Source organism: Macaca fascicularis, chromosome 2 (genome assembly GCF_037993035.2).
Source record: "Macaca fascicularis isolate 582-1 chromosome 2, T2T-MFA8v1.1".
Classification (NCBI taxonomy): domain Eukaryota; kingdom Metazoa; phylum Chordata; class Mammalia; order Primates; family Cercopithecidae; genus Macaca; species Macaca fascicularis.
The window spans coordinates 117,956,138-117,984,099 of NC_088376.1; the positions used below are offsets into that span (position 1 = coordinate 117,956,138).

Consider the following 27,962-nt stretch of genomic DNA (forward strand, 5'->3'; position numbering starts at 1 on the left):
ACACACAAAACATTCCGATGTTATTTTCTCAGAATGCTTACCTGGGGAGGATTTTAACCAGTTTCTGAATATCAGGAAGACTTTCTCAGGCACAGGCTTAAGAAGAACTGGCTGTGCATCTGCTGGAGCAAATCGGCTTCTCCTTTCCAGCTCATTTTTAATATTTAGTTGGAATTTTCAAGATGAGCTTGGTAATATTTGAGTAAAACGGTAAATGTCTTAAAGACACAAACTAACTGAATGCCTCCCGCGTGCCTGACTTTGTGCTAGGGACTGTAGAAGTCAAAGGTAAGTGAGGTGGCCCCTTTCCCACAAAGAGCTCATTCTGATGGAGAAAGTACTACCTCCAGTTATTTCTGTTTTCTTTTCTTTTGTTTCTTTCTTTCTTTCTTTCTTTTTTTTTTTTTTTTTTTTTTTTTTTTTTTTGAGACAGGGTCTGGCTCTATTACCCAGGCTGGAGTACCTGTGGCACGATCTGGGCTCACTGCAACCTCTGCCTTCCAGGTTCAAGCGATTCTCCTGCCTCAGCCTCCAGAGTATCTGGGATTACAGGCACCCACCATCATGCCTGGCTAATTTTTATATTTTGTATTTTTAGTAGAGACGGGGTTTCACCATGTTGGCCAGGCTGTTCTCGAACCCCTAACCTCAAGTGATCCACCCGCCTCAGCCTCCCAAAGTGCTGAGATTACAGGCGTGAGCCACCACGCCTGACCACCTCCAGTTCTTTCTAGGACAAATCAGAGTACGGAAAGAACTACGTAGGGTTGAGAGGCAGAAAAGTGAGAGTACCTTTTTTTTTTCTTTGAGCCTCATTCTGTTCCCCAGGCTGGAGTTCAATGGTGCAATCTCAGCTCACTGCAACCTCCGCCTCCTGGGTTCAAGCAATTCTCCTGCCTCAGCCTCCCAAGTAGCTGGGATTACAGGTGCCCACCACCATGCCTGGCTAATTTTTCTATTTTTAGTAGAGACGAAGTTTCACCATGTTGGTCAGGCTGGTCTCGAACTCCTGACCTCAGGTGATCCACCTGCCTTGCCCTCTCAAACTGCTGGGATTACAGGCATGAGCCACTGTGCTTGGCCAAGTATAGCATTTTTAGGTGCTAGGGTAAATATAGTGATGATGGTATGGAAAGGACAAAGCAAAGTGCAGGTCAGGAGAGTGTTTTTACAAGAGATGAGCTGAGGATGAGCTTATAGCATGGGCGAGGATTAGCCACAGGGAGAGAGAAGGAAGGGTTCCTTGGGTAGCTGACACTGTGCGAGTAAAGGTCTGGCTAGGAGAGAAAATTGCAGGGGGATTGCTGTTGCCGTATGCTTTGAGTGACAGTGAGTGAAGGGAGGCAGGGTTGGGTACTCAGGCAAGGGCCAGATCCCAGGGAGACCTGATGGACAAGCCTGTGGATCTGTCTTACACATGGAAGAGGTTGTTAGTGGCTGTTACAAAGGAAAGCAACATGGTCAGAGTTACCTTTGACTTGGATCAACCTGGAGGATGGTTTTGTTGGGGTCAAACTCTGAGGCAGGAAGAGCAGTGAGGACCATTGTGGAAATTTATTGAATTAATATAATAGTGGGACAGTTGGGTAGCAGGATGGAATTGGAGCAAAGCTGGAGAAAACCATTAGTAGGATTTCATACTACTGATGCTGTAGTTTCTAACTGGGGAGTCTGTGTGGATGGTGGTGCCGCCTACTGAGAGAGACAGGAGGAAGAGCAGATTTACAGAACTCCGCTGTGACTGGATGAGTCTGAGGTGTCAGAGGGATGGCCAAAAAGAGATGACCACTACTCTGTTGGATACTTGGTTTGCCACTGAAGGGAGAGACCGAGGCCAGAGCGTGGATCTGGGGAACAACAGCACAGATGTGGTCACTGCAGCTTATTGAGAGAGAGGAGAGCTAAGGCAGACAGTGGGTCCTGGGGACAGAATCTTAGGGAAAATGAGTACTTGAGGAATGGGTGAAGGACAAAGATCCTGTGAAGAGGAGGCAGCCCAGGAGTGTGGTACCTGGAAACTGAGGGAATAGTGTCGAGGAAGAGGAAGCAATGGGCTAAGAAAAGTAGGAAGATTTGAGGGAGAAAATCCTGTAGCGTTTGGCAATGAAGAGGCCCCTGGCAATCATAGAGAAAGGGATATCCATGGCATATTTAGTGGTGGAGGGAGAGAAAAAGTAGAGTGCAGTGGGTTGAGGCATGAAGGGGCAATGAGGAAACAGAGATGGCAGTTGGTTAATGAATGCGGGACATTGGCATGGGAAGATGAGCTCAGCTTCTGCATTCTGGGGGAGGAAGCACAGAATTTAGCTAAGCTATGTAGAATCTGCACTAAATGCAGTTTCTTTCATTGTTTCCCTACTTCCACCTTTTTCTCTTTCTTCTTTCCCTACTCATCTTCTCTCCGTCGCAACCACCCCGCCATATATTTTTAACCACATGATAGGACCTTTGCCCTCATGGAACTTACATTCTGGTAGGGGAGGCAGGCATGAAATAATCAAGTCTTGATTACTTATACTCAACCCCACAAATAATAGATTATTATAATTTTGATGAGTACTATAGAAGAAGAGTACAGGCATTAAGAAGAATCCTGCCTTCTTTTGAGTATTGCTTCTCACAAGCAAAACAAGAATCAAAGTAATGTATATTAGAAGGTGCTGAATACATGAGCTGACTATAAAATATTGCTTGTTTTGTTTGAGTTTGAATTCCCAATCAAATACCATTTTTGTCTTGAATGGAAAAAGCCAAACTCTCAGAGGTTTATTTTTTTTTTTTTTTTTTTCTTTTTTTTTTTTTTTGACCCCTCCAGTCCATCTTAAACTGAAACATAATAATGGTAATTAATGCAGTGTTGACTGTCTGACATTTTTCCAAGAGACAAGATGAAAGAGATGATATACATCTCAAAGGATAGGAAATCTCTGGTTTATCTTTCACAGCATAATGAAATATACTTTTATCATTAGAGTCAAGTAGAATCTTATTAAGACTTGCTGTGCAAGGTAACTCCAGGAGATGTCTGTTGCCCTTGACTACCACGTGCATATTTGCTTTATGTAATGCAACGGAAACTTTTAATTGCCAGTGTTAAATTCTCTGAAGTTAATTTCACATCACCTTGACGTTAAGCTAACAAGCAGACAGGGTCATTCCTGGTTTGTAAACTCTGTTGTCTGGATCATTTAATAGTATCATATTCAAGAATGTGAGTGGCAGAGAATTTAAAGAAAATTAACAGTGGGGCTCAGAACTGTGAAATAACTCCTCAGAAAAAAAAATAGAGAATTTCTTTTTTCTTCTCCCCTTTCACTGCTCTGGCAAAACTGGGTTACATTTTCTTTCTTCAGAGAGACAGATCAGTATGGGTTTTATGCCAGAGGCCGTTTTAATACATGAATGATTTGTAGGTAAATTTATTGTAGCCAATGGGTGCAGTCAACTGTGTAATAGAAATATTGTCAAAAAGCCGGGATTATTATTTAAATAAGTGCAGTGTTAAATTTGATTACATACTTTTTAAAGCTAATAAAACATTTCATTGCTCACAAACTATTTCCCATAGTCCCATTTAGTCAGAAAACATAAATTAAGTGAGGCTCTGCATAGAAAATTACCCAGGCTTTGTGTTGATGGAAGCATGCATGGAAAAGCTAGGCAACCACACAATTTGAAGACGAAAGGATATGAAAAGGGTTGCCAGGCTCCTGTGTAGGCTGGGGCATGGGGACACTTTGTATTTGAATCATGATGGAAAATGACAGCCTAGGGGAGCACCAATTTGAGATGGCCTCTGTGGGCATGGAATTATAGAAAGTCTAGAAGTGAGGCAGCGTGGGGACCCTGCTTTCTTTATTACAGGCAGAGAGAAGACACCTCCATTGATAAGGTTCTGTGCACTTGGACATAGGGTCTTTCCAGAAACATTAGCCACTTTCTTGTTAAAAAAAAAAAAAAAAAAAAAAAGTAATTGTTTTTGTTTTAAATAAATCAAAATAAAGCCCTTGGATGCCAATGTGGGGATGTGACATTTTAAATTGTGCTATTTGTTGAGCTTATCCTGTGACAGGTCTTCATTTCCACCAAATGTCAAGGATCAGTGCCTTGCATTCATTTTAATGAAATATTGTGCTGATAAGGGTTATGAATGCCAAGTTTAAGCTGTAAATTACTAAATGCCGGGCTGCTTTATGCTTTGTGAATTCACCAGGGAGCAAGCTAATGAAGGTTTCTTTCTTGCTTCCTCTTACAGTTAGGGATTCACGGTTATGCCTTTGCAATCACAAATAATGGATATATCCTGACGCATCCAGAACTCAGGCTGCTGGTAAGAGAAATTATGTACTTCTGCATTTCTGCTTTTATGATTTTGAAAGATTTCCTTCAATTCAACGAGGATGACACTTTGCTGCAGTTTTCACTTTTCAAAAACTGTTCAATTCATAGCATTGTAAAGATCGTTATAGAGTTTATAAACTGGTATTTTGACACATAATATATAAATAACGTTGGATAAATATATTTACCATGATGCTTTTGTATATAAAGCCATATATGTCTATATGCATTTATTTATTTAGCTATCTCACATCTGCCAACATGTGGAAAAAATGTTTAACTCTAGACAGCATGAAACCTATCATAATGAGTCCCTTTATGTAATACATGGACACTCATACTCCAGCTCTAGACCCACTTACTGCAAGTCTAATTTGACACAATAAATTAGACCCAAGATCCCTGGAAATTTATCACGATGGGATTTGCCCCCAAATTACATTGCTTAAGCCCAGTGCTTCGTGGATAGAAGCTATTCAACAGCTTTTTGTTAAATCAAAGCAGCTGAGATGTTTCTCTATTTCCTGCCTATGTCATATCCAGTAGCATTGCTTGGTAAACTGATGTGTAAACCACTTTCTTTCTCTCAGTATCATTTGTACTGTCTCTGAAGTGAGTAGGGTTAGGCCAAATCCAAAACAGCCCATGGTAGCATCAACCCATATCCCTGGGCAAGGCTGCCCTTGGAGCATTGGCCATGAGTGTGCCACATGTTTGCCACCCCTGAACTAATTGCAGTGTGTTGAAAAAAGGACATCCCTTTGGGTTTGTGTGTGCTTATCAAATTTTTTAAAAAGATACAGAATTATAAAGAGTAATGCAGTGAACACTGTTTTTTAAAGTTAAGAAAGTGTAGATCGTTTTCTTTAGCAATCAGCAAACACACACACACCTGTATGCACACACACGAATGCATACATACCCATCCACCCCACCCGTCTTTTCCCATTCATCAGAATGAGAAAGTAGCAGCATTGCCTGCTATGCAAATGTTTGTTGGCAAAGCATTGTGGGGACGAGTCCACTTCTCACTTGCATCATTGTTTAGAAACAGTTCATGTGAGAGCTCCATCACCATCCAACTTTACTCTAATCGCCCTGGTATTAATGGAGTCATGACCACATCATGTGGATGCCATATGCATGCTTTAAGATGGGCCTTATGGTAATATTCAATTTCAACAATCTTTTTATCAAAAGAGGACTGAATTAACTAGTTGGCTAATTCCAAATGTAACTCAGAATTATTGAAAAGTCTGATTGAAAAAGTGGCTGTCTTTTTAAAGACATTTAAGTCCAAAGACATATTGAAGTTTAAAACTCTTTGCACATTACCCATCTCCAGGTTGCCCAGTTGGCATCATTTGTTGGAAGCAGGAAAAGTTACAAGTTTGTGTGACTGAGTTTGGGCTCCTAATGTGTATTTATTCCAAACTGGAAAGGAACAGAATCAATGAAACAATCAAACGCAAATCTTCTACCAGTAAATGGATTAATTTCCTGTTTATCATTTCCTATCATTCAAAGGAAAAATGAAATGGAATCAGATGTCAGAAGTCACCAACGTAGCATCCTTCTCTCTGTGGCAATGGACATGATTAGCTGCCCGCCACACAGTCAACTCACAGTGTGAACTGGTCCCCCCAGTGCTTTGCCAACAAACATTTGCCTAGCAGTCTTTTGTATCTCCTGGCCCTGCAGCAAATGGTGTGTTTGTAAATAGTCCATCTGATGCACTCTCCAAAGCTGTGGCCGCTGAAAGGGCAGCTGAAAGGCTCTTGGAAAAGCAGACCAACCCCGTCAATGCTGTTCACCTCCTAAGAGTATAGATACTTGTAAACACATGCCATTGCTGTTCTTCTGTTGACACATCAAAAGTGGTAGTGGTTGCTAGGGTGAAAAGTGGTGGTGGTTGCTAGGATTTCGGCCACGCCATACATGAGGTGGCCCAAACAAATGCCCCATATTCTATTTATGAGAACCCAAACCATATGAACCATGTTGCAGTTGATCTGTGACAAAAACATAAGGAATGATCAGACCAGTTGGTCATCTGTCCTATTCATCTGTCTCTCACCCTGAGGCTATCAGATACTTAGAAGAAGTTTAGGGTGATACCAGCCATTAAGCATTACATGAATTAACCCATCTGAATGTGGTCAATAAGTGTATATTGACTCTGACTTGAGTTCTGCATTTTCCTTCTGAGCAGAAGACGCAGCAAAGTGGGAGGGACTCAATTCCGGCATCACACTGTGAAACTCAACTCCTAGTCCCGCTACATCCACACTATGTGACTTCGGGCAAGTCACACAGGCTCTCTGAGCTGCACTTTTCTTTTGTAATCATGCCATAACCATAGTGCATAGATCATAGCTTGTTGTCAGAGTAAATGAGATAATGCAAGCAAAGGACCTGGTGCAGAAAAGCAGGCCCCAGGATATCTCAGAGGCAGTAGTGGTTATTTGGACATCTTGTTTGTGTTTATTTTCTATTGTTCTGTCCGCAGCTTCTGTAAAGGTTGGAAGAACATGGTGGTAATGGATGCTTAAAGAGGTAACCTAAAGAATACTTTTTGATTATTCAGGTTATTCAGGTTTTTGTGATAGACATTGGGAAGGGATCATGTACATACACTCTCAGTTTTCTTTTTGGTTCTATGGCAAGCTTGGCCAACTGTGGTCTAGAAGACAAGCAGACAACTTGTACTAGAGGTTCTATGTGAGTTCTACCATGTGAAGAAACCAAGGTTGTTTGTTTATTTTAAAGGTAACAATAAGAATAATACTAGCAGCCACAGTAGCTAAAGAATGATAGCTAAGAGTCAGCCGGCATGAATATCTGTGGCTCTGGCGTGCACAAGTTCTTCGTTCATCTCTGTTTTGTTCACTTATCCCTCCTTTCCCCCTTCTCCTTCCTTAACCACCAGCCCCCTCGAGTAGGGACTCAGTAGATGAATAAGTGAAGGGATCCTCTAAAACCAGTTTCATTTTTACTTACTTTAGGTTCTTCTGGAGGGTGTAAATGACTTGTGAACTTACCCTGGAAATCCAGTGTCTTCATGGGGCGTAAATCCACCCTGGCCAGAGCTCTCAGGCATGGCTAGGAACAGCCAGCTGCTAGCAGCCTCTCTAACTAGCTCAGGCAGGGAACCTGCATTCAAACTCCATTTGTCTCCTCCCAAGCCCAGCCATCTAATCGAATCCTTATTACAAATGGACGATCCCCTTAGTTCTGGCCAAGGCCACCAGATTAGCACGGTGGGTGTGAGTGTGGGGTTGTAGCCAGCATGGGAAGGACACAACGAGCTGACTTAAAATAACTCCTATTCCCTCTCCATCTGCCATGGAGTTTGTTTCGGGCCCTCCAGCCAGAGGAAAGAGGTGGGTTTCTCTGAAGCACGATACCAATATTTTTCTAATTTGTCCTATAAAATCTTTCCCCTGAATTTAATGTTTGGCTTGATTTTATCCAGTATTTTCTTTAATCTTGTGTGATTTGGGTGTGAATCATGAAGTGTCTCCAAGAACAGCTCAGACATAGGGGCCTTACTCAGCAGACTCACTTTGGTTTAACTGGCAAAGCTGCTGAAACAATGCTTCTCTGCAGTCTCTGGGCTGTCCTTAGTCCTCCTCCAAGAGTTTCTCAGCCTCTCTGTCCTCGCCACCAGTTTGTGAATTCCTGATAGATTAACTGATGTTGGTTCAGCAAGCGTTGCCCTTGTGCCTGGTGTGGCTCAGTCCTGTGTTAGACTGAAGACTGATAAAGTAATCTTCAAAGGGTCCAGGGGGCTGCAGCATGAATGGGGACAGACACCTGTTCTCAAGGTGGGGAATGGAACAACAGCGCAGCAAGAGTGATTAAATGCTTTTGATCCTGAGAAATGCTTTTTGAGTTGTGATGACGCCCCTGGAATGTTTGTTTGTTTGATCGTTACCACTCGTTAAACATTCAGGTATGGTTAAAACTAGATTTTGTTTTCTTGCTTTTTACAATTCCTTTGTATTTGAGAGCTTTATGAGTTTTTCTTAGAATGTGGAGCCCTGAATAGATCTCCTTTTCTTTTGCCCAACGGCAGATTGGGTTGAGATTTTGGTCATCCATCTGTCCCTACCTTTTAGAATAAAGGGACAACTAAATTGATTTCCTTCCCCCAGGGAGGAGGTCTGGAATGTGGACCTGGTCAGACCGACAGGAGAACACAAAGGAGGTTCCCTTTCAGCAGCCGCAGCAATGGCAGGGTTCCACCGAGGAGCCTCGGGCAGGCAGGATTTAGGACTCATTTCCATGAAGCCTGCATTGAAATTGGCCAAAAGCTGTTTGTTCTGTGTCTGCAAACCCAGGAGATGGGGAAGGATGCTGTAGAGTTTTCATTCTGGAAGAAAATCTGTCAGTCACATGGGTCACATATGTGGGAGTGGATGAGATGGAAGTAAAAATGATGGAGAGAAATTCACGTTCATTCCTTCAGAATATACTGGATGTTCACTATGTTGTAGACTTGAGCAAGCTGCTCAGAGAGGTCACAGTGTGCCCTGCCTCAAATAACTCAAATAGGATGGATAAGATATGTGTATCAGTAACTGTGGACAGTAGAGAAGATGCGCTTTTGATTTGTTTGTTGTTGGTGGTATTAGTATATTTTTCTAACATTCACTGATTCCTTTTTATAGGACAGGAACAATTCTAAGTGTTTCACATGTGTTAATGCTTTTGATCACTGACTAATTGAATAGCAAGCCTAGGATACTATGTGCCTTGGAAAGGCCTAGAGGCTTAAGGGAAGGATGAAGGGAGGGGACGTCCAGGTGGGAGATCCATCTAGCAGCAGCCTGGAGTTGAAGTGAGGACAACTGTGAGTACTGGGCTGAGCAGCTGGGCTTCCCTAAGACAAAGGTAGATATCCCCGTGTTACAGACGGGAAGCTGAGACACTGAGTCATAAGGTGACGTCTCCCAAATCACACAGCTAGAAAGTACCAGAACCCGGACCCTTAACCCCAGTCAGTTTAGATGTACTAAGTTCACTCTGCTGTGTGGGTTCTTCAGGAAATGGGAGGCAGAGTGGTTGGAGGGTGGGAATGACTGGGATGCCTGGTCTCTGCAGCCATATGGACCAATACCAAGATAATCATGGGGCGATGACTGTCAGAATCTGTCTAGACTTAACACTGTCCAGTAGGAATATAATGTGAGCCACAGACAGGAGCTGCCTATATAATTTCAAATTTCCTAGGTGCCACATCTAAAAGAATACAAAAGAAACAAGTGAAATTAAATTTAAGAATATATTTTATTTATCCTAGCATATCTACAATTTCAATGTTTCAATATATAATCAATATAGACATTATTAATGTGATATTTTACATTCTTTTCATGCTAATCTTTGACATCTGATGTGTATCCTACATGGCACATCTCAATTCAGACAAATCACATTGCAGATCCTCAAGACCCACCTGTGGCTGTGGCCCCCATAAGGGACAGCACCGGTCTATAGTGTGACCAGACATTTTGGACCCTTCTAGATAAAATGGATTATAGGACCTCCTCTTTCCTTAAAGTGGGTTAGAGCAGGCTCTATTGCCACCACCAGCCTTCACTGTGCCATCCTGGAAGTCTGGGCCAACTTCCAGAGTCAGTGGCCAGTTAGCCTCCTCTGCTGTGGCCACCACCCCTCCCTCCCAGGCTGTGGCCTCTCCAGCATCCAGGAGTGGCAATGGGAGGTTGCCCAGAATTCAAGGGGCCTTGACTTGATTGCCAGGGCAGATGAACTCCATAGTTTGGCCTGGAAACTCTGGCTATTCTAGCCGTGTAGGTTCACCCCTAAGCCATCTAGACTTCCGCAGACAAACTGTCATGGAAGCCAGTGGGTGGAAAGCAGTAGCCACACTGGGTGAACCTGAGCACTTAGGTCATCTAAATCAGAATGTGTTGACGCGAAAGCCATTTCTGTTATTCTAGAAAACTCAGATGAACTCTTGAACAAGTTTAAATTTTACAGATAACTGTGTCATCTTCCTAACCCAAGAGTCCTCGCACCCCCTCTGGAATTTGATATTGCTGTTTCCACCACCAGCTCTCCACAGCCTGGGTTCCAGCGTGGCAGTAGCTTTTCCCTGTGTCACTCTGGACTGTCCTTGCCCCATTCCAAACATGGATTCTGCTTCTTTGTTCTTGTGGATGCCTGGGCAGTTCACATTTGCTAATGTGCATTGGTTATAGATGGGCCGTCATGGAAGGTTATTAAATCCATGGATTGATACATGGACATGCTAATCAGTGTAAATGTTCTCACACTTTAGTCCTCTTGTATGGAACTAACTGGACATCCCCCATGGACACATGTGAATATGTGTTAAATGCTAACTAGACAGTGCATATCAAATATCAGTTTAAATAAGGGTTTAAAAAGGTAGGAGCACTTCTAGAATCCTTATCTGAGTCCAACTGACTTAGTTCAAGCAGTGGGCCATGGGAAGAGATTCTGTATAATTCCAAAGAATTTAGATGTGAAATTCAAATGGAATTTTTCTTAACTATGCAATTCCACAACTGAGGAAATAGCGGGTCCTTTCGTCCATTCCTCAGAAACCCCAAGCTAGCTCCTTCCTGCTCCAAATTCTTGTGCCCAGCTCTTCTTTACCTGAAATCTTGTTCCAGGTACACCTGTTACTGGCATTTTCTCATTGTCTGCTTCTTAGCTCGATGTCACCTCAGAGAACCATCCCTACACCCACCCAGAGGAGCCATGCTCCTCCTCCATCACTCTCCATCACGTCCTCTACCTTAGTTTTCTTGAATCACTTACCACTCTTCAAAAACGTCTATTGTTTAACTTCTCCCCTGTGGTCCTTTGTGAATAGCTGGGACTTTGCTACTACACAAAGGGGGTAGTCAGTAAATATTTGGTGAATGATCTGCAGGATGTTTGACTGATGCTGCTGATTAGATGTCTGAGTACCAGTTTCTTACAATAAATGAGAAGAGCAGGTGACACGTGTTCATTCACCAAACATTTGTTGAGTCCTTGCTACATGGAGTGCAGAAACAGAACTGTGGTTAGTTAAGCTCCCTTTTTTTTCCACCCCTCCCTATCCCCTCCTGCTTTTCTGCAAGCATTCATCAGAAGTCCTTGAGTCCAGCACTGTGCTAGCTAATGGAGACAGAAGCAGGTAGAAGGAGTCTCTGCCCACAAGCTCATCACACAAAGCAAGGGTTCCCCAGTGGTAAGAGGGACCAAGAAGAACTATGGGCTCACAGACCAAGTGTCTGCTTTTCCTTAGAGGAAGGGTGCCCTGAGATGCAGGAGGGCTTCCCAGAGGAGATGGGGGAGGACTGTACTCAGCAGATACCCTAAACTCTCCCCAGGATCACTGACCTCAGGCTAGACCAGGCATGACTTTCTCTCTCTCATCTCAGGACCACGCATTCTGCCGGCCACAGCCTATGGGGGTGGGGGGATGGGGAGTTGGGCCTAGCATTATTCACAGAACTTTCGGTGGTCCCCAAATGCAGGGATCTGTTGCCAGCCTCCTGGACCCCCGCTCTCAGGCTGCTGCTGAACTGAAAGAGACTGCCCAGTAGGTGGCGCGCGGGCACCGCCGAGTACCCGGTCCCCACGCACAGCCAGCCCCTGCCAGCGCACGTTCTCAGAACGGAGCCCGGGCGACTGCAACCTAGGCCTGGTCTGAGTCCATTTCGTTTAGTTTCAAAGAAAGAATTAACAGAGGCTTAGTAAGTGTATCTGCTCAGAGGAGGGCGTTCTCTGAGAAAAAATAAACAAGACTGTGTGACCCCACGTAGCGAGCCTGTTCTTTTGGAAATACATCATTTGGTTTAAAAAAAAAAAAGAAAGAAAAAGAAAACAGAGCCTTGTGTGCTTTCTTCCTGATGGAATTGGTGAGGGCACCGTCCGCACTGCCTGGTCCGAACACAATTGGACGCGTTGCAGCGTTGAGGGGAAGGCTTACACCTGGTGACCCTGGGGGTGAAGTCAGCGGGTACCTGGGTTTCTGTGGGGTGGGAGCTACGCCCTTTCTGCAAACCTCGAGAAGTCAAACCCACAACTCTTGTGACTAGGTGTGTGCTTGGACACTCAAGGATCGATGGGGTTTGGAATCAATCCCACAGGTTTTTTTGTTGTTGTTGTTGTTTTTTTTTTTTTTTTTTTTTTTCGGACAGTGTGCTTATGAATCCCCTCTGGGTGCCAGGCACCACAGCACCCAGGCGACCAGGAATCACGACACTGCCCTCACCACGGGTCTCAGGCCAGGCCCTGTGCCGAGAGCCCTGGGTGCCTTGCCTGGGTCAGTTCTCATTGCCTCGTGCATGGAGTGTTCACCACAGAGGGGTTGACTGTACGTGAAGATGCTCTATATATGATTTTAAAAATTAAATTAATAAATACATGTTTGGAGGGCAAAAAAGATATTCCCTGATGCTTAGGCCAAGGAATGTGTCAATCAGAACGTAAATTCGGGTCAGTCTTCAGAAGAAAAACCAAGAAGACAGCTGTAGATAATTACCCGCCTCTGGGCGCCCATAGATCTTCTGGGTCCCTCTTGCCAGCAAGGAACTCCTGCTTTGTAGGACGATGTAATGTCTTCATAAAATCAAACTTATTCAACTGAAAGAATGTCCCTGAATGCTGAAGCTGTGTCCTCAGGTTCTTTGACAAAATGCCAGGTTGGGCTACAGAGCCTCCATCAACCTCTCCAGACAACATCCCCCTGGCCCCAGGACACCCACCTGTATGGAACCCAGCAGTGGCCCCCCTGCTCCGGGCTGTGACTCTGGAGTCTGCCGAGTCAGGGACAATCACAGGAAATGGAGAGAGGGGAGGGGAGTCAGGCTGTATGGTCACTCCCGTGTTCTCCGGAACTAGCTGCATCCCGTCTAAAGCCACATAAGCCTCCTCCTCTCTGGGCTCCGGCACCTGCTTCTCCCTCTGGCCCTTCATGCAGACGGGTGGGAGTGCCCCACTGTTTCTAACTTCAGGGTGCTGCACCATTTCCTGTTGTTCCCCACACCCTGCCCAGGCCTTTCCAAGAGCCTCTTTACTAAACCCTCCTTAATTCGCCAGCTCGTGTATACCACGTGCTTCCTGCTGTGGCCCTGAGTGATACGAAGGTGAGAATACATGGAAGGTTTGTCTTTTATAGTCATTACTCTGCCAGGAAAGAAAGAAAGAAAGAAGAAAGGAAATAGGGAAGAATGCAAAGAAAAGGAAAGGAGGGAGAGAGGAAGGAAGAAAGAGATGGAGGGAAGGAAAAAGAAAAAAGGAAGAATGAGAGACCCTCCGTGAGTTCCTTTGTTGATTCATTCATTCGTTATTTATCTACCATTGTAGTGGGAGTGGAGAATTTCCATATTCTCTTCCAATAAACCCCGCTTCTGTGCAAGTGATTAACGATTGTTACCTGTTGCTGACAACCAGAGCAGCCTGACTGATCCAACCATGAATCCCAAAGTCTGGGAACCACTGCTGGGTGTGGCTCTGACCCCTGCTCTCAAGTAGCTCACAGTCTGACACCACCTCCTGCGGCCCTGTCACCCCTCCTTTGTAAAACTTTAGTCCTCTCAGCCTCCCCTTCACCCTCAGAGGGGTCTGTCCCCATTCCTCAAGTCTTTTTGCATGGACCTTTGAGTCTGGGCTCCCCACTACATTGCAGAAATATCTTAACACGTCTGCTCCTCTGCGCTGCAAGGAGCATGAAGACACTGATGAAGCCGTGTTTTGGTCAGATTTGTATATCCAGGGCCTGGCGAGGTACTTGGCAAAGGAGGTGGAATGACAAATAAATGACGAGAGAAAACCCGTGTATAGGAAATTGAGCACACAATGAAACAATATATTATCAAGCACCACGGTTGAAAGTACTGACAAGAAGGAGAATTTATGAAAGGACCTCGTGTCTCGCTGTGCACTGGGTAGGTAGGGAAGGCTGCAGGGAGCTGGCTTGCAGCCTGTAACTTTGAGGCCACAGTCCAGCACACCTGGGAGCAGCAGAAGGCCTTTCAGATAACCTGGATGAGTTACTTCCTCATTTGCGTGTGACTGGAACCCTTCCTCCCTTCCTTTGTCCTCCCATCTTCCCCTCCCTCCCCTGCTCCTGTCTTTCCCTCACATGGCATTTGTCTATTGAACACCTGGCATTTGACAGACACCCTATTAGATGCCAAAGATCTAGTGATAAAATAAAGCAGATAGAATTGTCCCTTTATTTGGTGTTTTCATTCTCATAGAGAAGATAAGGGTTTTTAACGTTCATAAATAAACTGATAAATATAAAATACTACATAATTTGGATAAGCTCACCAAAAGAAACAAAGATCTGAGAAAACAAAAAGTAGGGAGAGGTACCTGCCTTATTTAGATGGTCAGGGAGACCCTTTCTTAAGGATGATGGTTTTTTGGTTTGTTTGTTTTTTGTTTTTGAGACAGTTTTGCTTTGTTGCCCAGGCTGGAGTGCAGTGGCACAATCTCGGCTCACTGCATTCTCTGCCTCCCAGGTTCAAGCAATTCCGGTGCCTCAGCCTCCTGAGTAGCTCGGATTACAGGCACCTGCCCCCATGCCTGGATGACTTTTTGTATTTTAGTAGAAACAGGGTTTCATCATGTTGTCCAGGCTGGTCTCGAACTCCTGAGCTCAGGCAAGCCACCTGTCTCGACCTCCCAAAGTGCTAGGATTACAGGCGTGAGCCACCGCGCCTGGCCAGGATGATGTGTTAAGCTGAGTCCTGGGGGATGAGAAAAACTGTGGAGACTGGTCCAGGCGGAAGAAACTGTATGTGCAAAAACCCTGAGGCATGGGGATGGTGAATATGCTGGGTTCTGGAATCTGTTCATAGATTTAGGCCAGATTTTCAAAGAAGGGTAGGTGACCCAGGTTTTGTTGACAAATTCCTATTTGAGGCTGCATGTCGCGAAGTAGTTGCTGGTACTGCCCCATTTCCTCTACTCTGCCCTGACCATTCCTGTACGTGTAGCATGGCTCATACCTGCCAGCACCTAGGTGAAGGCTTTCTCTGGCTTCTGCAGTCCTCTCTTCCCAGGCATGCAGCAGACCAGACGTGACAAGGAATTAGCATCCCTCAGTCAGACTGCCCCGCTCAGGTGGGGTGTCTCTGAGGTGTGTGTTTTACACTGGCTTCCAGAGTGCCCTGATGGGATTATGCCACAGTTGCCCACAGTGGTAACATGCTTGCACCAGGTTGGCTGCCCTCCCACTTCTGAATCACTTTGCCATGTCCCTGCGGGTATTTCCTGGAAATCCCTGTCAAATAAAAACTTTGCCCTTGAATCCTGTTCTCAGGGACTTCTTCTGAGAGAATTCAAGCCAAGACACCAGCAGTTGATATGTCTCTGCAAAACTTGATTTGCTGTAGACTAAAGCTTCAAAAGTAGTTTTGAGTGCACTCACATAGGCTTTTATATTAACACCATGGCATTGAGCATGCTTCCCATTCTATTTCAGGCCCCTGAGCATGTATTCCTAACACACCAGCCTGCTTGGAGAATCCACATTTGCTTGTAGAAGTACCAAAGAGCCTTGGCTTTATGCTATTAATAACTGAGAGTAGGCATTTTAAGGAAATTTGATTTAGAGATAGGATTCTCAGCTGCTTTATTATTTGAAGAAAGGATTTGATGAGGAAAAGGCTTTTCTTTTCACTGGACACACTCTGACCTTTGTTCTACTAGATTAATTTCATATCTAGAATGCCCCATCTTGGATGATGAATTAGCAATAAAAACCTCATCAAAATGTAATTACGGGCGAAGTGTTGAATAACGATCTCTTAAAAATTCCTATAGATTTGTCTGCACCTCCTTCCCCTTGTGGGGGAAATGAGCCTCAGCTGCTAGCTACTAGCCTCAGCTCAGGAATGCAGACCCTAGCCCTATTGCTAGGCTGGGATGTGAGTCCTGGCTTCTGACATTGCCCAGTGTCATCTAATTGATCAATTGCTTTTCTCCATGTGATGCACATCTTTATATAATTTAAAGGACCATCTCACCGGGGGTAGGAATACACAGGAAGTGGGAGCTCAAGGCAGAATGAAACACTCTTCTCCTCCATCTGTGGCAGCCTGCTGGGGGGAGAGAGTTATTAATTAAAATGTTAACTGCCCAGACAATAGCAGGCAGACAGCTTGGAGAAAGCCTGAGAAGCAGGCATTGCATTAGAACTTTCATAACTGCAAATTCCAGGAAAGTTTGTTCCTCCTTAAAATAAGAAACAGAGCCATCTGCCTCTAAGAGGAGACTTGACTGGGCTGCTTAAGTGATGTTAGGGCTTTCCCAAAGAGCCCGACTTGTTTGTTTCCAGGGAGATGGACCTGACTGAGAGATAACCTAGGCTTACCCTCACTCTGTTGCGGGCCCTGTAAAACCCTACAGCTGGATCTGACAGCAGAATATCCAAATGATCCCAACTGGGTAAATGCCCGCATTCATTTGAATAACTGAAGAATTCAATCATTTGAATGCCAATGATTATTCCTCTGGGAGTTTACATTTTAGAAAGACCTTCCATCTGAATCCCCATGAGAGCATTAAATTGCTATCTAATTAGCAGTCCCAAATTATATATATTTAAAAGATAATTAAAGGTTTGAAGGCTGTTGGAATAACTGGTTATACATTTAAATGAATCACTAGAAATTTGTTAGTAATGTGTGGAGTTTTCTTTTATTTCTTGCTCCCCTCTTTGAAGTTCAGTAGACCCAGCCTCGCAGGGTTAAGTCTGGTAGCAGTAAGATAAAGGCAGATGTTTTTAATTACTTCAGCTCAAACCTCCAAATAATTATAAGCAGCTGTCATTTTTACATAATCCTAAATGATAAGACCCAAAGAATGCAAATAAAAATGTTGAGACCGTGGGCTTTTTGGCACAATAATTTAATCCCTGTCACACCACTGCACTGACCATTGTACTTCTTTGAGGAATGTGCTCTAACAATTGTACGCTTAGGTGAACTTTCATCATCTTATGATAGGCACATCTATTTCCAAACACATCTCCCAGGTGCCATTTTTACATTCTCTGTGGAGGTTGCTAGGCAAAGGGAAACGCTAATACATTTGGAAGTTTGAGGCAAGGAAGGAGCTTTGCTAAGCCAAGCAAGGTTTTTGTTGAAAGTTCTTCTCAGCCTCACTTGTCCCTTTCTCCTAGAGATGGAGTCTACCCCGTGTGTGCCCCAGTGGCCCCCTCCCTCCATTATGTAGCATGATAGAATTGTCCCTGGGAGCATTTCTTTGGCCTGTTGCTGGGGTTTTTATTGGCTCAGCCACTTCTGTGTACCAGCTAACCAAGGACAGAAATCCCAAATGACAGACTGACCTACCAGCTCCAACCCGGTAGGCTCTACATTCAGGTCTTAAATTCCATGCTTTTGATGCCTGTCTCTTCCTGGAAGGGCAAGGGCCTCTTGAGGAGCAAGGCAAGGGGACATTTAGTGCAGCCACAATGGCTTCTCTCCTTTGGAAACAATGACTATAATACCAAAGTCCATAAGATCAAGGCAGGCAATTCACCCCAGGCAGAGCTGAAGCCCCAGTCTGCAAGAGACAAATTTAGAACATCAGCTGGAAAGTAGATGCACACGCACACACACACACACACATTCCAAATTAGATCGGCAGCCCGAGGATCCCTCTGCTAAGGAATGCTCAGGCTGGGACTGGGACCTGGCTTGGCAGAAATGTGGCCCAGCAGAAACAATGGCCCAATGAGCTAAGCTGGATTCCTTGGGAATGGGGAATGGAAACAGATGAAAGAGGAGAGATGTCAGACCAAGGGTTTTTCTGGAATATTTAGAAGCTGACAGACATCACAGAGTATCGTTACCTCTCCACAGTGAAGAAATGAAGAGATTTTAGAAATGTATCCTGAATATTACAACCAGTTAAAATATTCTGATTCTTCCAAATGCCTGCTTCTCCCAAGGGGCCTCTCCTGGAGTTTCTACGTTTCTAGCTGCACTCCAGGAGGAGGATCTAGTAGTAACTGGGAGGGGCTGGGACTTTTATCTGACTCCCAGGATTGCTGCAGGTTTTTCATGAATATGGGGTTGGACTCCCATGTTAATGAAGCCCATGTTTATCCAGGCTCAAATACAAATATAAATATTATGATTGTATATATTTAAAGGGAAGATTCATTTGAGCGTTAATGATTTGAAATTCACCTTTGCTCAGTATGGAATTCTAGGTACCTGGTTAATGGTGACTATAGGTCACCTTGCTGTCATCCCCTTCCTGCGTCCTCAGGATACATCTCAAGTAGGCACTGGGCAGTGATTTCAGCTCCAGACTGGGAGGCTCACTAGTCCTTGGTTCTCTATGGAGCAGTGCTGTCTCTGAGGTCAGATTCTGGGGCTGAAATTCATCCAAGCTACTTAACCTTCCTGACCTCAGTTTCCTCCACTGAAAAAGGAGAACAAAAGAAATAGTGCCTACTGCATGAGACTGTGATGAGGACTGAATGAGTTAATGTTTACAAAATGTCTAGAACAGGCCAAAAACATAGGTCATTGTTATGCACGTGTTTATTAAATGAATACATAGACTAATTTGTTCATTTACTCAGTCCACTCGTTCATCACATGTTCATGGGAACCTGTTCTTTGCCAGGCATTGTCCTAGGCATGTGGTCCAATGATGGACATGAAATAGTCTTTTTACCAAAGATGCGTGGGACCTAGTGGGGAAACAGGCAAGTAAGCTAATAATTTGCAGTACAGCCTGACCTGGTCAGGTCAGGCAGACTTCCAGGAGGAGTTGAAATCCTGAGGGGTTGGCAGAAATTGACCACCACCCTAAACTGGAGTGAAGAGAATTCAGAGAACATGGGGTGGCATGTGCAGAGGCCTGAAGGCAAGAATGATGATGACATTTTTAGCAGCCAGCTCAGTCCAGCTGGGGAGTACAGTGAGAGGCAGGGAGTGGCAAGAAAGGCCAGAACAGCAAGCAGAGGCCAAGTGACAGGGACTTGTGGAATTCTGGGCTGTTGGGTGCCATCATCTAGGGCAAGAGGAGCTAAGAGGATTCCAGCCCAAGCAGTGATATGATCTGATTTGGGTTGTGAAAGAATCCCTCTGGCTGGACCCTGGAGAATGGATTGGAAGGGTTAGAGTACAGGCAGGGAGACCACTTAGGGGATGCTTGCTTGTATCAAGGGCAGGGCTATCACAGTGGCTGACACTAAGCTGATGGCAAGATTGATATGATCCAATTCCAAGAGACATTTAGAAGATAGAAGCAATGGACATGGTAGCTTAATGGACCCTGCTTGCTTTGCCTGGCTTACTGCCACTTTCTCTGATTATACTCGCCCATTCCAGCTCCTGCCTGTGTTTCCATGGTCACAGGCAAATATAAGACCCAGAGAACTCAGCCTTGCAGGGGACATTTGGCTGTCCTCTGAGTTATGAATCACATCAGAGCTCCCTTGGGTTTATTCAGACCAGCATGCATCCAGAAACATTTTTAAAAAGACATATCACTGTAATTGAGAATCACACACACACACAAAATCAAAACTGAGTATTTTGCTGGATCACCTGTCCAGTGGAGAGGATGGACCGATGATGGATGAGAACCAGCTCAGTTTGGTAGTCGGAACACAGCTGGGGCTTAGAGCATATGTGTACAAAGTGGCCACATGCATATTTATACTGTAAAGCACAGTATCCTCAGAGGGGGTGCAAAACAAGGGCCACCCCAGTTGAGAAAGGAGAGAGACTCAGCCAGAAGGATCTGGGAGATTTCTTTCATGGAAAAGGTGTACACAAAGATAGAGCCCTTCATGTCTTTTCTTCTTTCATAAGTATCTTCAACAATTTTTAGTAGGGAAAACAAAACAAAATAAAGCTATTAAACCAAGCATCTCCCTAAATAAAATTACACACACACACACACACACACACACACACACACACACACACACACTCCTGATGAAGGCTCAGCATTCTGTTGTTGGTTGTTGGTTGATGCTATGACAGGCATAATCAGGTAATGGCAGTTGACTTGGAAGAAAGAATTTCTTTCCCTCTTGCCTGCATCCCTTTATTAACTTCACTTGCAAATTCATTGCCAGCTTCCTGCCCTGCTTGTCGTTTGGCTTAAAAACCTGAAGTTGAAGGCTCTCTCTGTTCCTCAGCCATCTCTGAGATGGTGAGACTAGAGTTCACTCCCCCCAGGGACTGAGTTAAGGAGAGGCATTGGAAATGGGGTGACAGGATATGAGTCAATGGGCCCGAACTACTGACCACAGGAGGAAAACCAACAACAGAGAGAACTCCCTCTTCCGCCATGGTTAGCTGCGGCATCGTTCAAAAGCTAACATTTTGTAGTGTTGATGGATACTACTTTGAGATTTCACTTGAGCGAATAAGGAAAGTCAATGTTTTTGCAGTTTCAAAACTAGAATCAGTTAGTTGTCCCTAATTGTCCCTCATATTCAAAACAGTCTGATGGCTCCACATACCCAAGAGTCTTTTGATATGGTCAACTGCTCAAAGGAATAATGTCAAAAGAAGTTCTGCAAATTTTTTAAAAAGTTACCTGCCAAATGTCACAGACATACTTTCGAATTATAGAGGTCCTCTTTTTTACCCTGGATATTCTAATGACACAGCGGTATCTGAAGACTTTTATGAACTTGGCTTTGGAAGAAGGCATATATCCATGTTCGGGAACTCAATGCAGCCCTCCCTGAAATTTATTTCGAGGCTGTCTTGCATCTGACTTTTGTCGAGTAGACTTTAGAGAGGGTTTTGTTTGCCTCTAAGTGCTCAAACTCGTCAGAGCAGAGGCTCCCGGGTGCCCACATGGGTCTGTATTTTGCATGCCCGTCTGTGTGTGTTCCTTCTGTGTGTGTTCCTTCTTCTTTGCCCGAGAGGATTCTTTTCTCAGCATCACTCGCTTACCTACAGCAGAGGTCTGGAGTTGCCACTCTCCCTCCCTGCTTTCAGAGTGCCCTGTTCTGTGTCCCACTGCTGGCACAAAAGCTTCCTCCCAGCTCAACTACTCAGCACTATTTTGATTTTTCTATCTAGCTTGCTATTGCAAGACCAACTAGCTTTTTGAGAATGGGAGCTTAAATCCAGCCTGTGTGGTGAGCATGTTTGACCCACAAAAACAGTGGTGGGCTCAGCTGCCTCCTCCCCACACACAGTGCTGTGTGTGACTCATGGCTACCCAGAGGACACTGATTAAGATAAAGGTCATTCCGGTTTTCAAAGCAGCCTGTTAATTGTTGTTGTTGTTTTTGTTTTGTTTGTTTGTTTGTTTTTTAAATACCAAAGCTGTTTTAGTTTTACAGTGATCAAAAGGATTTTGTAATCATACTAAGAGAGCACATACAACTTTTCATCTTTGAGACGCTTAAAAACATTAATTAATAAGAGCACAGTACCTTTTAGAAAAAGGAAAGGGCTTGTTGTCTTGACATGCCCAGTTGCCTCCTTCCCACCTTCCTGCTGGTTTTTGACACACCCTCATGACCCTTTTTCCCTGCAGTGTATCTGAGCTTCTCATCTTTCCGTGACATGTAAGATCGCATCTCCGAACAGAGGCTCACTGGCATTTTTCTCTTGGCATAATGTCTATGTCATCCCATTGGGCATCTTGTCTAGAGAAGTCTGGGCTATCGTGGAGTCACACATCCAAGGAGACAGCACCATTTTGGTGGAAATCCGAGCTGAAATGATATCCTCCTGTACCACAAGGGTTCCCTGAGGCCCTGAGATCGATATTGGTGAAATTAAGTAAGATATTGTAACTTGGGCATCAGCATATTGCTGCTTACCTCACTGCAGCCACTCAGTTTATTGTAGGTGTTCTCTCTCTCTCTCTCTTTTTTTTTTTTTTTTTGTTTCCAAGGCAGTCTCTGTCGCCCAGGCTGGAGTGCAGTGGCGCGATCTCAGCTCAGTGCAACCTCCACCTCCCAGGTTCAAGTGATTTTTATGCCTCAACCTCCAGAGTAGCTAGGAATACAGCACACGCCACTGCGCTCAGCTAATTTTTGTGTTTTTTGGTAGAGATGGGGTTTTGCCATGTTGGCCGGGCTGGTCTCAAACTCCAGACCCGCCTCAGCATCCCAAAGTGCTGGGATTACAGGCGTGAGCCACTGTGCCTGACCTCGGCCTAGGTGTTCTTAATATGACACTGATTCTCCTATCCCTGGCCAACAAGCTCAGTTTCAGCGCAGGCCAAATGAGTCAGCTGGTAACAGAGACAAGACCGGCTAGTGGGATTTCACTGCCAGTGTGATTCTGTGACTGTTAATGGATCTTCTGGGTCCAGTCCCATCAGCAGTCGCCATCTGAACCAAGGACCTGCATTAGCCAGGAGAAAAGCACCTCAGGGGAGGCAGCGCCGAGGGCCGGTGACCACCAGACCGCAGGCTCAGAAACAAGGTTAGGCCAGCTGCACCATGATGCCGCTGCCTGTCAGCCACATCACCACGTGACCCGCCCTTCCTGGGTGCTGCGTTTTCCCATCTCTGAAGCAGTTATCCCTCACCTGGAGTTGGGAGAATGAAACGAGACACGTGCCGCTGTTAGCACAGAGCCTGGCACCAGAAACATTCACCCTTATGATGAATGATGGGAAATGCAGGGGGAAACTGCCCAGAGGGGGAATAATCACTTTTTTATTCTTTTCTAAAGGCAGTCACTTGGAAAGCAGAACAGATTAGTTGCTACATTTTATAAATTCCTTGTTAGGGAAACAACTTTGAAAAGTAAAAACAGTAACTGATTCAAAGTACTTTTACCCTTTGGGAAAGGGCAGAATGGCAGGTGCCGCCCCCGGTATGGTGTTAGTAAGGGCAATAAACACTTTGTATACTTTTCCTTGTTTTCCAAATTTTCACCAATGAGCAGTTATTACTTGGATAAGAGGGGGAAAGTAAGGAAACAACAAACGCTCAAAGTACTTAGATTGTGACTTCATGCCCCCCACTTCCCGCTACTGATCCCCAAGGGAGTAGGGGCTGACAGAGGCCACTGGGGCTGCCTTTCCCCGGGGCCATCTCCTCTCAGTCTGTTGCAGCCAGAGGCCTTGGTGTGCAGTTGGCAACATGGAATCAAAAGGGAGGAGGCCCTTGCTCTGCCATAGGCCCCCCTGGCCTTCGCCTTGACCTTGAGACAAATCAGCACCAAGTCAGGTCGAACAGCCTCCTTAAAGGAATTGGGCTATTTATAAACAAGATACTGTTATGAACCCCTTTACCTGTGAAGGAACTTCCTACCTGGGGGTGAGCTGCATCGGGGCAGGGGCTGCCGCACCTCATCAATCAGTATCAGCCGTTGTTAGTACTGATCGAGTGGGCGTGTTTTCAGGCCGTATTTGTTGAGACACAGGATATGCTGGGCTCCTTGCTAAACCATGTTTATACCCTAAACCATGTTTATACCCATTTGCTTCTTAGTGCAGCCCTGTAAGCTGAGTGCCCTTACCTCCATCTTACAGATGAGGAAAATGAGGCACAGAGACGTGCACACCCAGCCCCAGACCACACAGCATGTAGAACTGATTAGAATCCGAGTCTGACTCCAGGGCCCTGGTTTTAAGCACCCTTCTAAATGGGTTCCCTTGATGAAGCCTGATTCACTGGTAGTGAACTGGGATCAACAACATGAGGGTGGGAGCTCATTCTCCCTGGGTGCCTTTTCCATGCCCTCCAAGGCTTGCCCAGGCCTGTCACAAAGCCTGAGAAATATTAGGTGTCCAACAGTATTGTGGAATGTGTAGGTGAACAAATGAGTGAATGAGAGAAAGAATGGATGAGTGAGTGAAGGAATGGAGTGCCCTGTGGCCATTGGTCCTTATCTCTTGCATACAGAGGAGTAAGGCGTACCTACATCCCTTCACCTGAAATGGTCTCTTGAGCCTGAGGTAGAAGAGAAGACACAGGGCTTTAGAGGACATCGTAAAGGTCTTCACCAGCTGAGGACTGCGGCTGCCTGGGAGAGAAACATCTGCCCCAGATAATGGCTGGCTGTCAGCCCTCGGCCACACCCCATGTCTAGGTGGCATTAGCTTTGGGCAAAGTTTCTTCCTCTGCAGTTGGAGATCTCCCCTTCCTTCTATCCCCTTCCTTCCTGTTGGCAGCATGGAGTGGCACATACAGTTTATCAATTACTAGCACACACAGCATTTGTTCCACAGAGGCTGCATGGACATGTACAGCTGATTTCCTCTGGCCTTTCCCAGAAGAACACAGAAAGAGCAAAGGGATTTTGTTTTATTTAAATCAACATGGCCATCGCCTTGGTCCAGCCCATTGTGCCTCCAAAGTCAGTCTGTAGGTAACGCAAAAGGGTGCTGGTATCCAGACCATTAAATACGGCCAGGAAGGCTCTGGGCTGCAGGCAAGTCCTGGTTCCAGCTTGCTCCGCGGATGGTTGCCCTCTTGTCCCATCCTGCTAGGCCAAGGGCTTGTTTGTGTGTTCCCCACATCTGGCCTTTATTTGAAACTCCACCTCAAAGTATTCTATAGCACAGAATATCTTTCCTTATTAAATTCTCCCCCACAGATTTTTTTCATAAAACAGGCACCAAAAACTACAAACCTACCTGTGGCTCTCAAAGTATCTGTTTATAAACCTTTGGAAACCGTTTGCAATTTGCTAATCACATTTTCAAAGGAAGTTACAGATTATAGATACACTAACTAATGCCATACACAATGCTTAGGCCCCGGTAACCAACTCCTCACGCAGAAGAAGAGGGAGTTGTGGAGCCGAGGGACCTGGGATTTGTCCCCTTTTAAAACTGCATGGGAGAGGGGAGACTGGGCCTGGGAGTTGGACATTTGAGAATTTAGTTCTTTTTCTGTCACTCATGGGGGTGAGGGGTGAGGGTGAGTAGCCAAGGAGAGATCAACTGTGCTCAAACACAGTCGTATATCTTGGAGAGTAGTGAGGCATTTTATAAATCACATGTTCCTCGATAATCATGAAAGCACCAATGTTTGTGAATACCTCACATAACATGTACTTTAAAAGCAGTTTATTTGAAAAGAAAAAAATAAAGGCACTAAATATATATAAGTTGGAATTCTGTTGACTACTCAATGCTTAAGATCTAGGCCAGCTTTAAAAAAAAAAAAAAAGCCTTTAAAAGGGAAGGGGGATAATGTGGAGATAAAGTATTGATATACAAAACATCCAAGAATTTCAGGTACAACCTGATCCAGGTGCATATACCACATTTTCAGGACTCTCTTCATATCCTTTCTCTGCTTTCCCTGCACTGGCTTCATGCCCAGTAAGACTGTCTCCAAGTAGTGGCAGAGATGACCATGAGCTATTCGAAGTTCCCATCCTGGCACCTTAGCAACACCTCTTTTTCTGGATAAATCCAGGAATGCATCCCAAATTGAATCTCATTTGAATTTGTGTGGGTTATGTACCCACCTCTGAACCAGTGACATCCTGGAGTGATGTGGACCTCCCTCGCTGATCAGGCCACATGACTGTATCTTCACTAGAATTATGCTTAATGGGAGTGGTGCCCAAGGAGTTCCCTACAGGAAAACCGAGGTGATTAACCTGGAAAACGTGGGGAATGGGTGGTGGCAGGACAAAGCATAGGAACCTTCCTGATGGAGCGCCACTCTCTGGCCTTTTAATGTACTTTCTTAGTAAGGGAAAAGAGGTAGGTGGATTTAGGCTTAGTATGTTAGAGTTGTCTCATAGCTCTTGGCCTGTTATATCTATGCAACAGCCCACTGACTTTTCTCTCACTCAAATTAATCACTCTGCTGCATGACTGTTTATATTCTAAAGGAGCTTATTCTTTAATAAAGACCCAAATGAAAAGTCTTTCAGACCCATTTTCCATACCTGGCTAAGCAGACATTGTAGAAGGGCATTCTTAAACAGTATTCCAGAGGAAGTATCCATACCCCCTATCTGTAGCTTGCCATGAAATTAGATTATAGAGACTTGCTGGAATATGGTGTCTCATGAGCTAGTATGATGGGAAATCTTTTATTCCATCACTCTCTAATCATCCCAAATATCTTGAATACCTTTTTGGTGCAATGTCCTGTATTTATTGAGAGATTATAAAAAATGAGTAAAGACATTTGGGGAGGATCAGAAGTCAGTAATTATCTGCTGATTCCACCTTTGCCAAATACCATCTAAAATGACTTGGGTTCTTTAGCACAAGTATGAATTTTTCTGCCAGGAGAGTCTTCAGTTCAAACTTGTAAGCTACACACCAGTTAGAGACATATGAATGTGATTGTCTGACACCATCATAGTCAACAAACAGCTTCTCTCTGCCTATGGTTTGCAGAATGGTGGCCAGTAAAATTATTGAACGGTCTTCTTCATTTCAGGAAAATGAGATATTAACCAATTTTAATATCAATGAGCGTGTCATTCCACGAAATGCATGACTCTCAGGAATCTTGCTAGCTGAATATTAAAAGATTTTACTGTGTCTGGGAATGTGCTTGCCATTTTACATACAATACCTCATTTAATACTCTCAAGCTTTCTTTGCCATTGAGGTACTATTGTTTTTACCCATTTGCAACTGAGGAAAGAAGCTTGGAGTAGCTGGATATGAGTGGTGTGACATGGCAGAGCCACTGTGACCTTCTCCTCTGAAAAAGATGCATGGATCTTTTTTTTGAGGACGAAGGAGCATTTGTTGCTCTGGAGCTTGTAGTCTTTTTTCAAAGCTCTTTAACAGTGGTTGAAATAACATGAGACTTAGACATGAAAATTTAGACAGGGGCTGGTGGTGGGTGGAGTGTCCTCTGCCATACTAGCTATGCGATCTTATTTAAGTTGTTGCTTAATTTATTTAACATGTGAGAGCCTGTTTTCCCAAATGCATTATGGGCAATAAATTGACCTTCAAGAAGCAGAATTAAGGATAAACTACAAGTAAGTCCTTGGGAAAGAATGAAGCGCTGTTTAATTGACTTTGTATCTTTAGTGCCTTGCACTTAGTAGGTGTCCAATAAATGCGCATTGAATAAATGAATAAAGAAGCACTTTGAAGTGACCAAAGAAAGAACTTCCTCTGAATAGACAGTTTAGATCCAGCATCAGGCTACCCGAGAAATTATGAAAGTTCTGCCTGTGAAGTTCACGATCTGGGCTGTGTGAGTTTCTGGGGTGCCTAATAGTTTCAGTAATGGTTCTTAGGCAACAGAGGTCCAGAATGACTGTCTGACTCTAAGTCCTCAGGGGGACACGACCATCCCTCCCTGCACTCCTCCACACTGAGGGGCAAGGCACCACTGCTGACAACTCCGGTTGGTCTCGTTCCTGTTCTTTCTGTTCAGCCCAAGACTGCATCTCACAAGGACCAGGGCTTCCATGCACACAGGAACTTTCCTTAACAAGATCCAACTGCTAATCTGCTATTGTTTACAGCGGCTTCTGAGGGAACCACTTTCCTTCCCCTTCATCTGGAGTGGATCTGATGTCATAAAACTGGCCGTGAATGTCTGTTAATTGAAAACCTAAGAGTAGGGGGTGGGCTCACCATTGATCAGGGTGGTAAGAGCCCACTGGCCGTAGGAGGCTAGGCACCATCCTAGATAATGGTGAGGAGGGGGAGTCTCCAGAGAGGTC

General features: G+C 44.6%; 1 protein-coding gene across 8 annotated transcripts in view; it reads left to right on the plus strand.

Annotated features, from left to right (window-relative positions):
* The window catches only part of CACNA2D3 (calcium voltage-gated channel auxiliary subunit alpha2delta 3), a 931,957-nt gene that overhangs the window by 705,538 nt on the left and 198,457 nt on the right, over positions 1-27,962 (plus strand). For all 8 annotated transcript variants that reach the window (XR_006695842.3, XR_010585145.2, XR_012431274.1 and 5 more), the window contains one exon: positions 4,256-4,330. Coding sequence is in view for 4 of the 8 variants with exons in the window: in XM_045384857.3 (XP_045240792.1) it covers positions 4,256-4,330 (75 nt within the window). In the remaining 4 variants the exon portion in view is untranslated. The remainder of the gene's footprint in view (positions 1-4,255; positions 4,331-27,962) is intronic.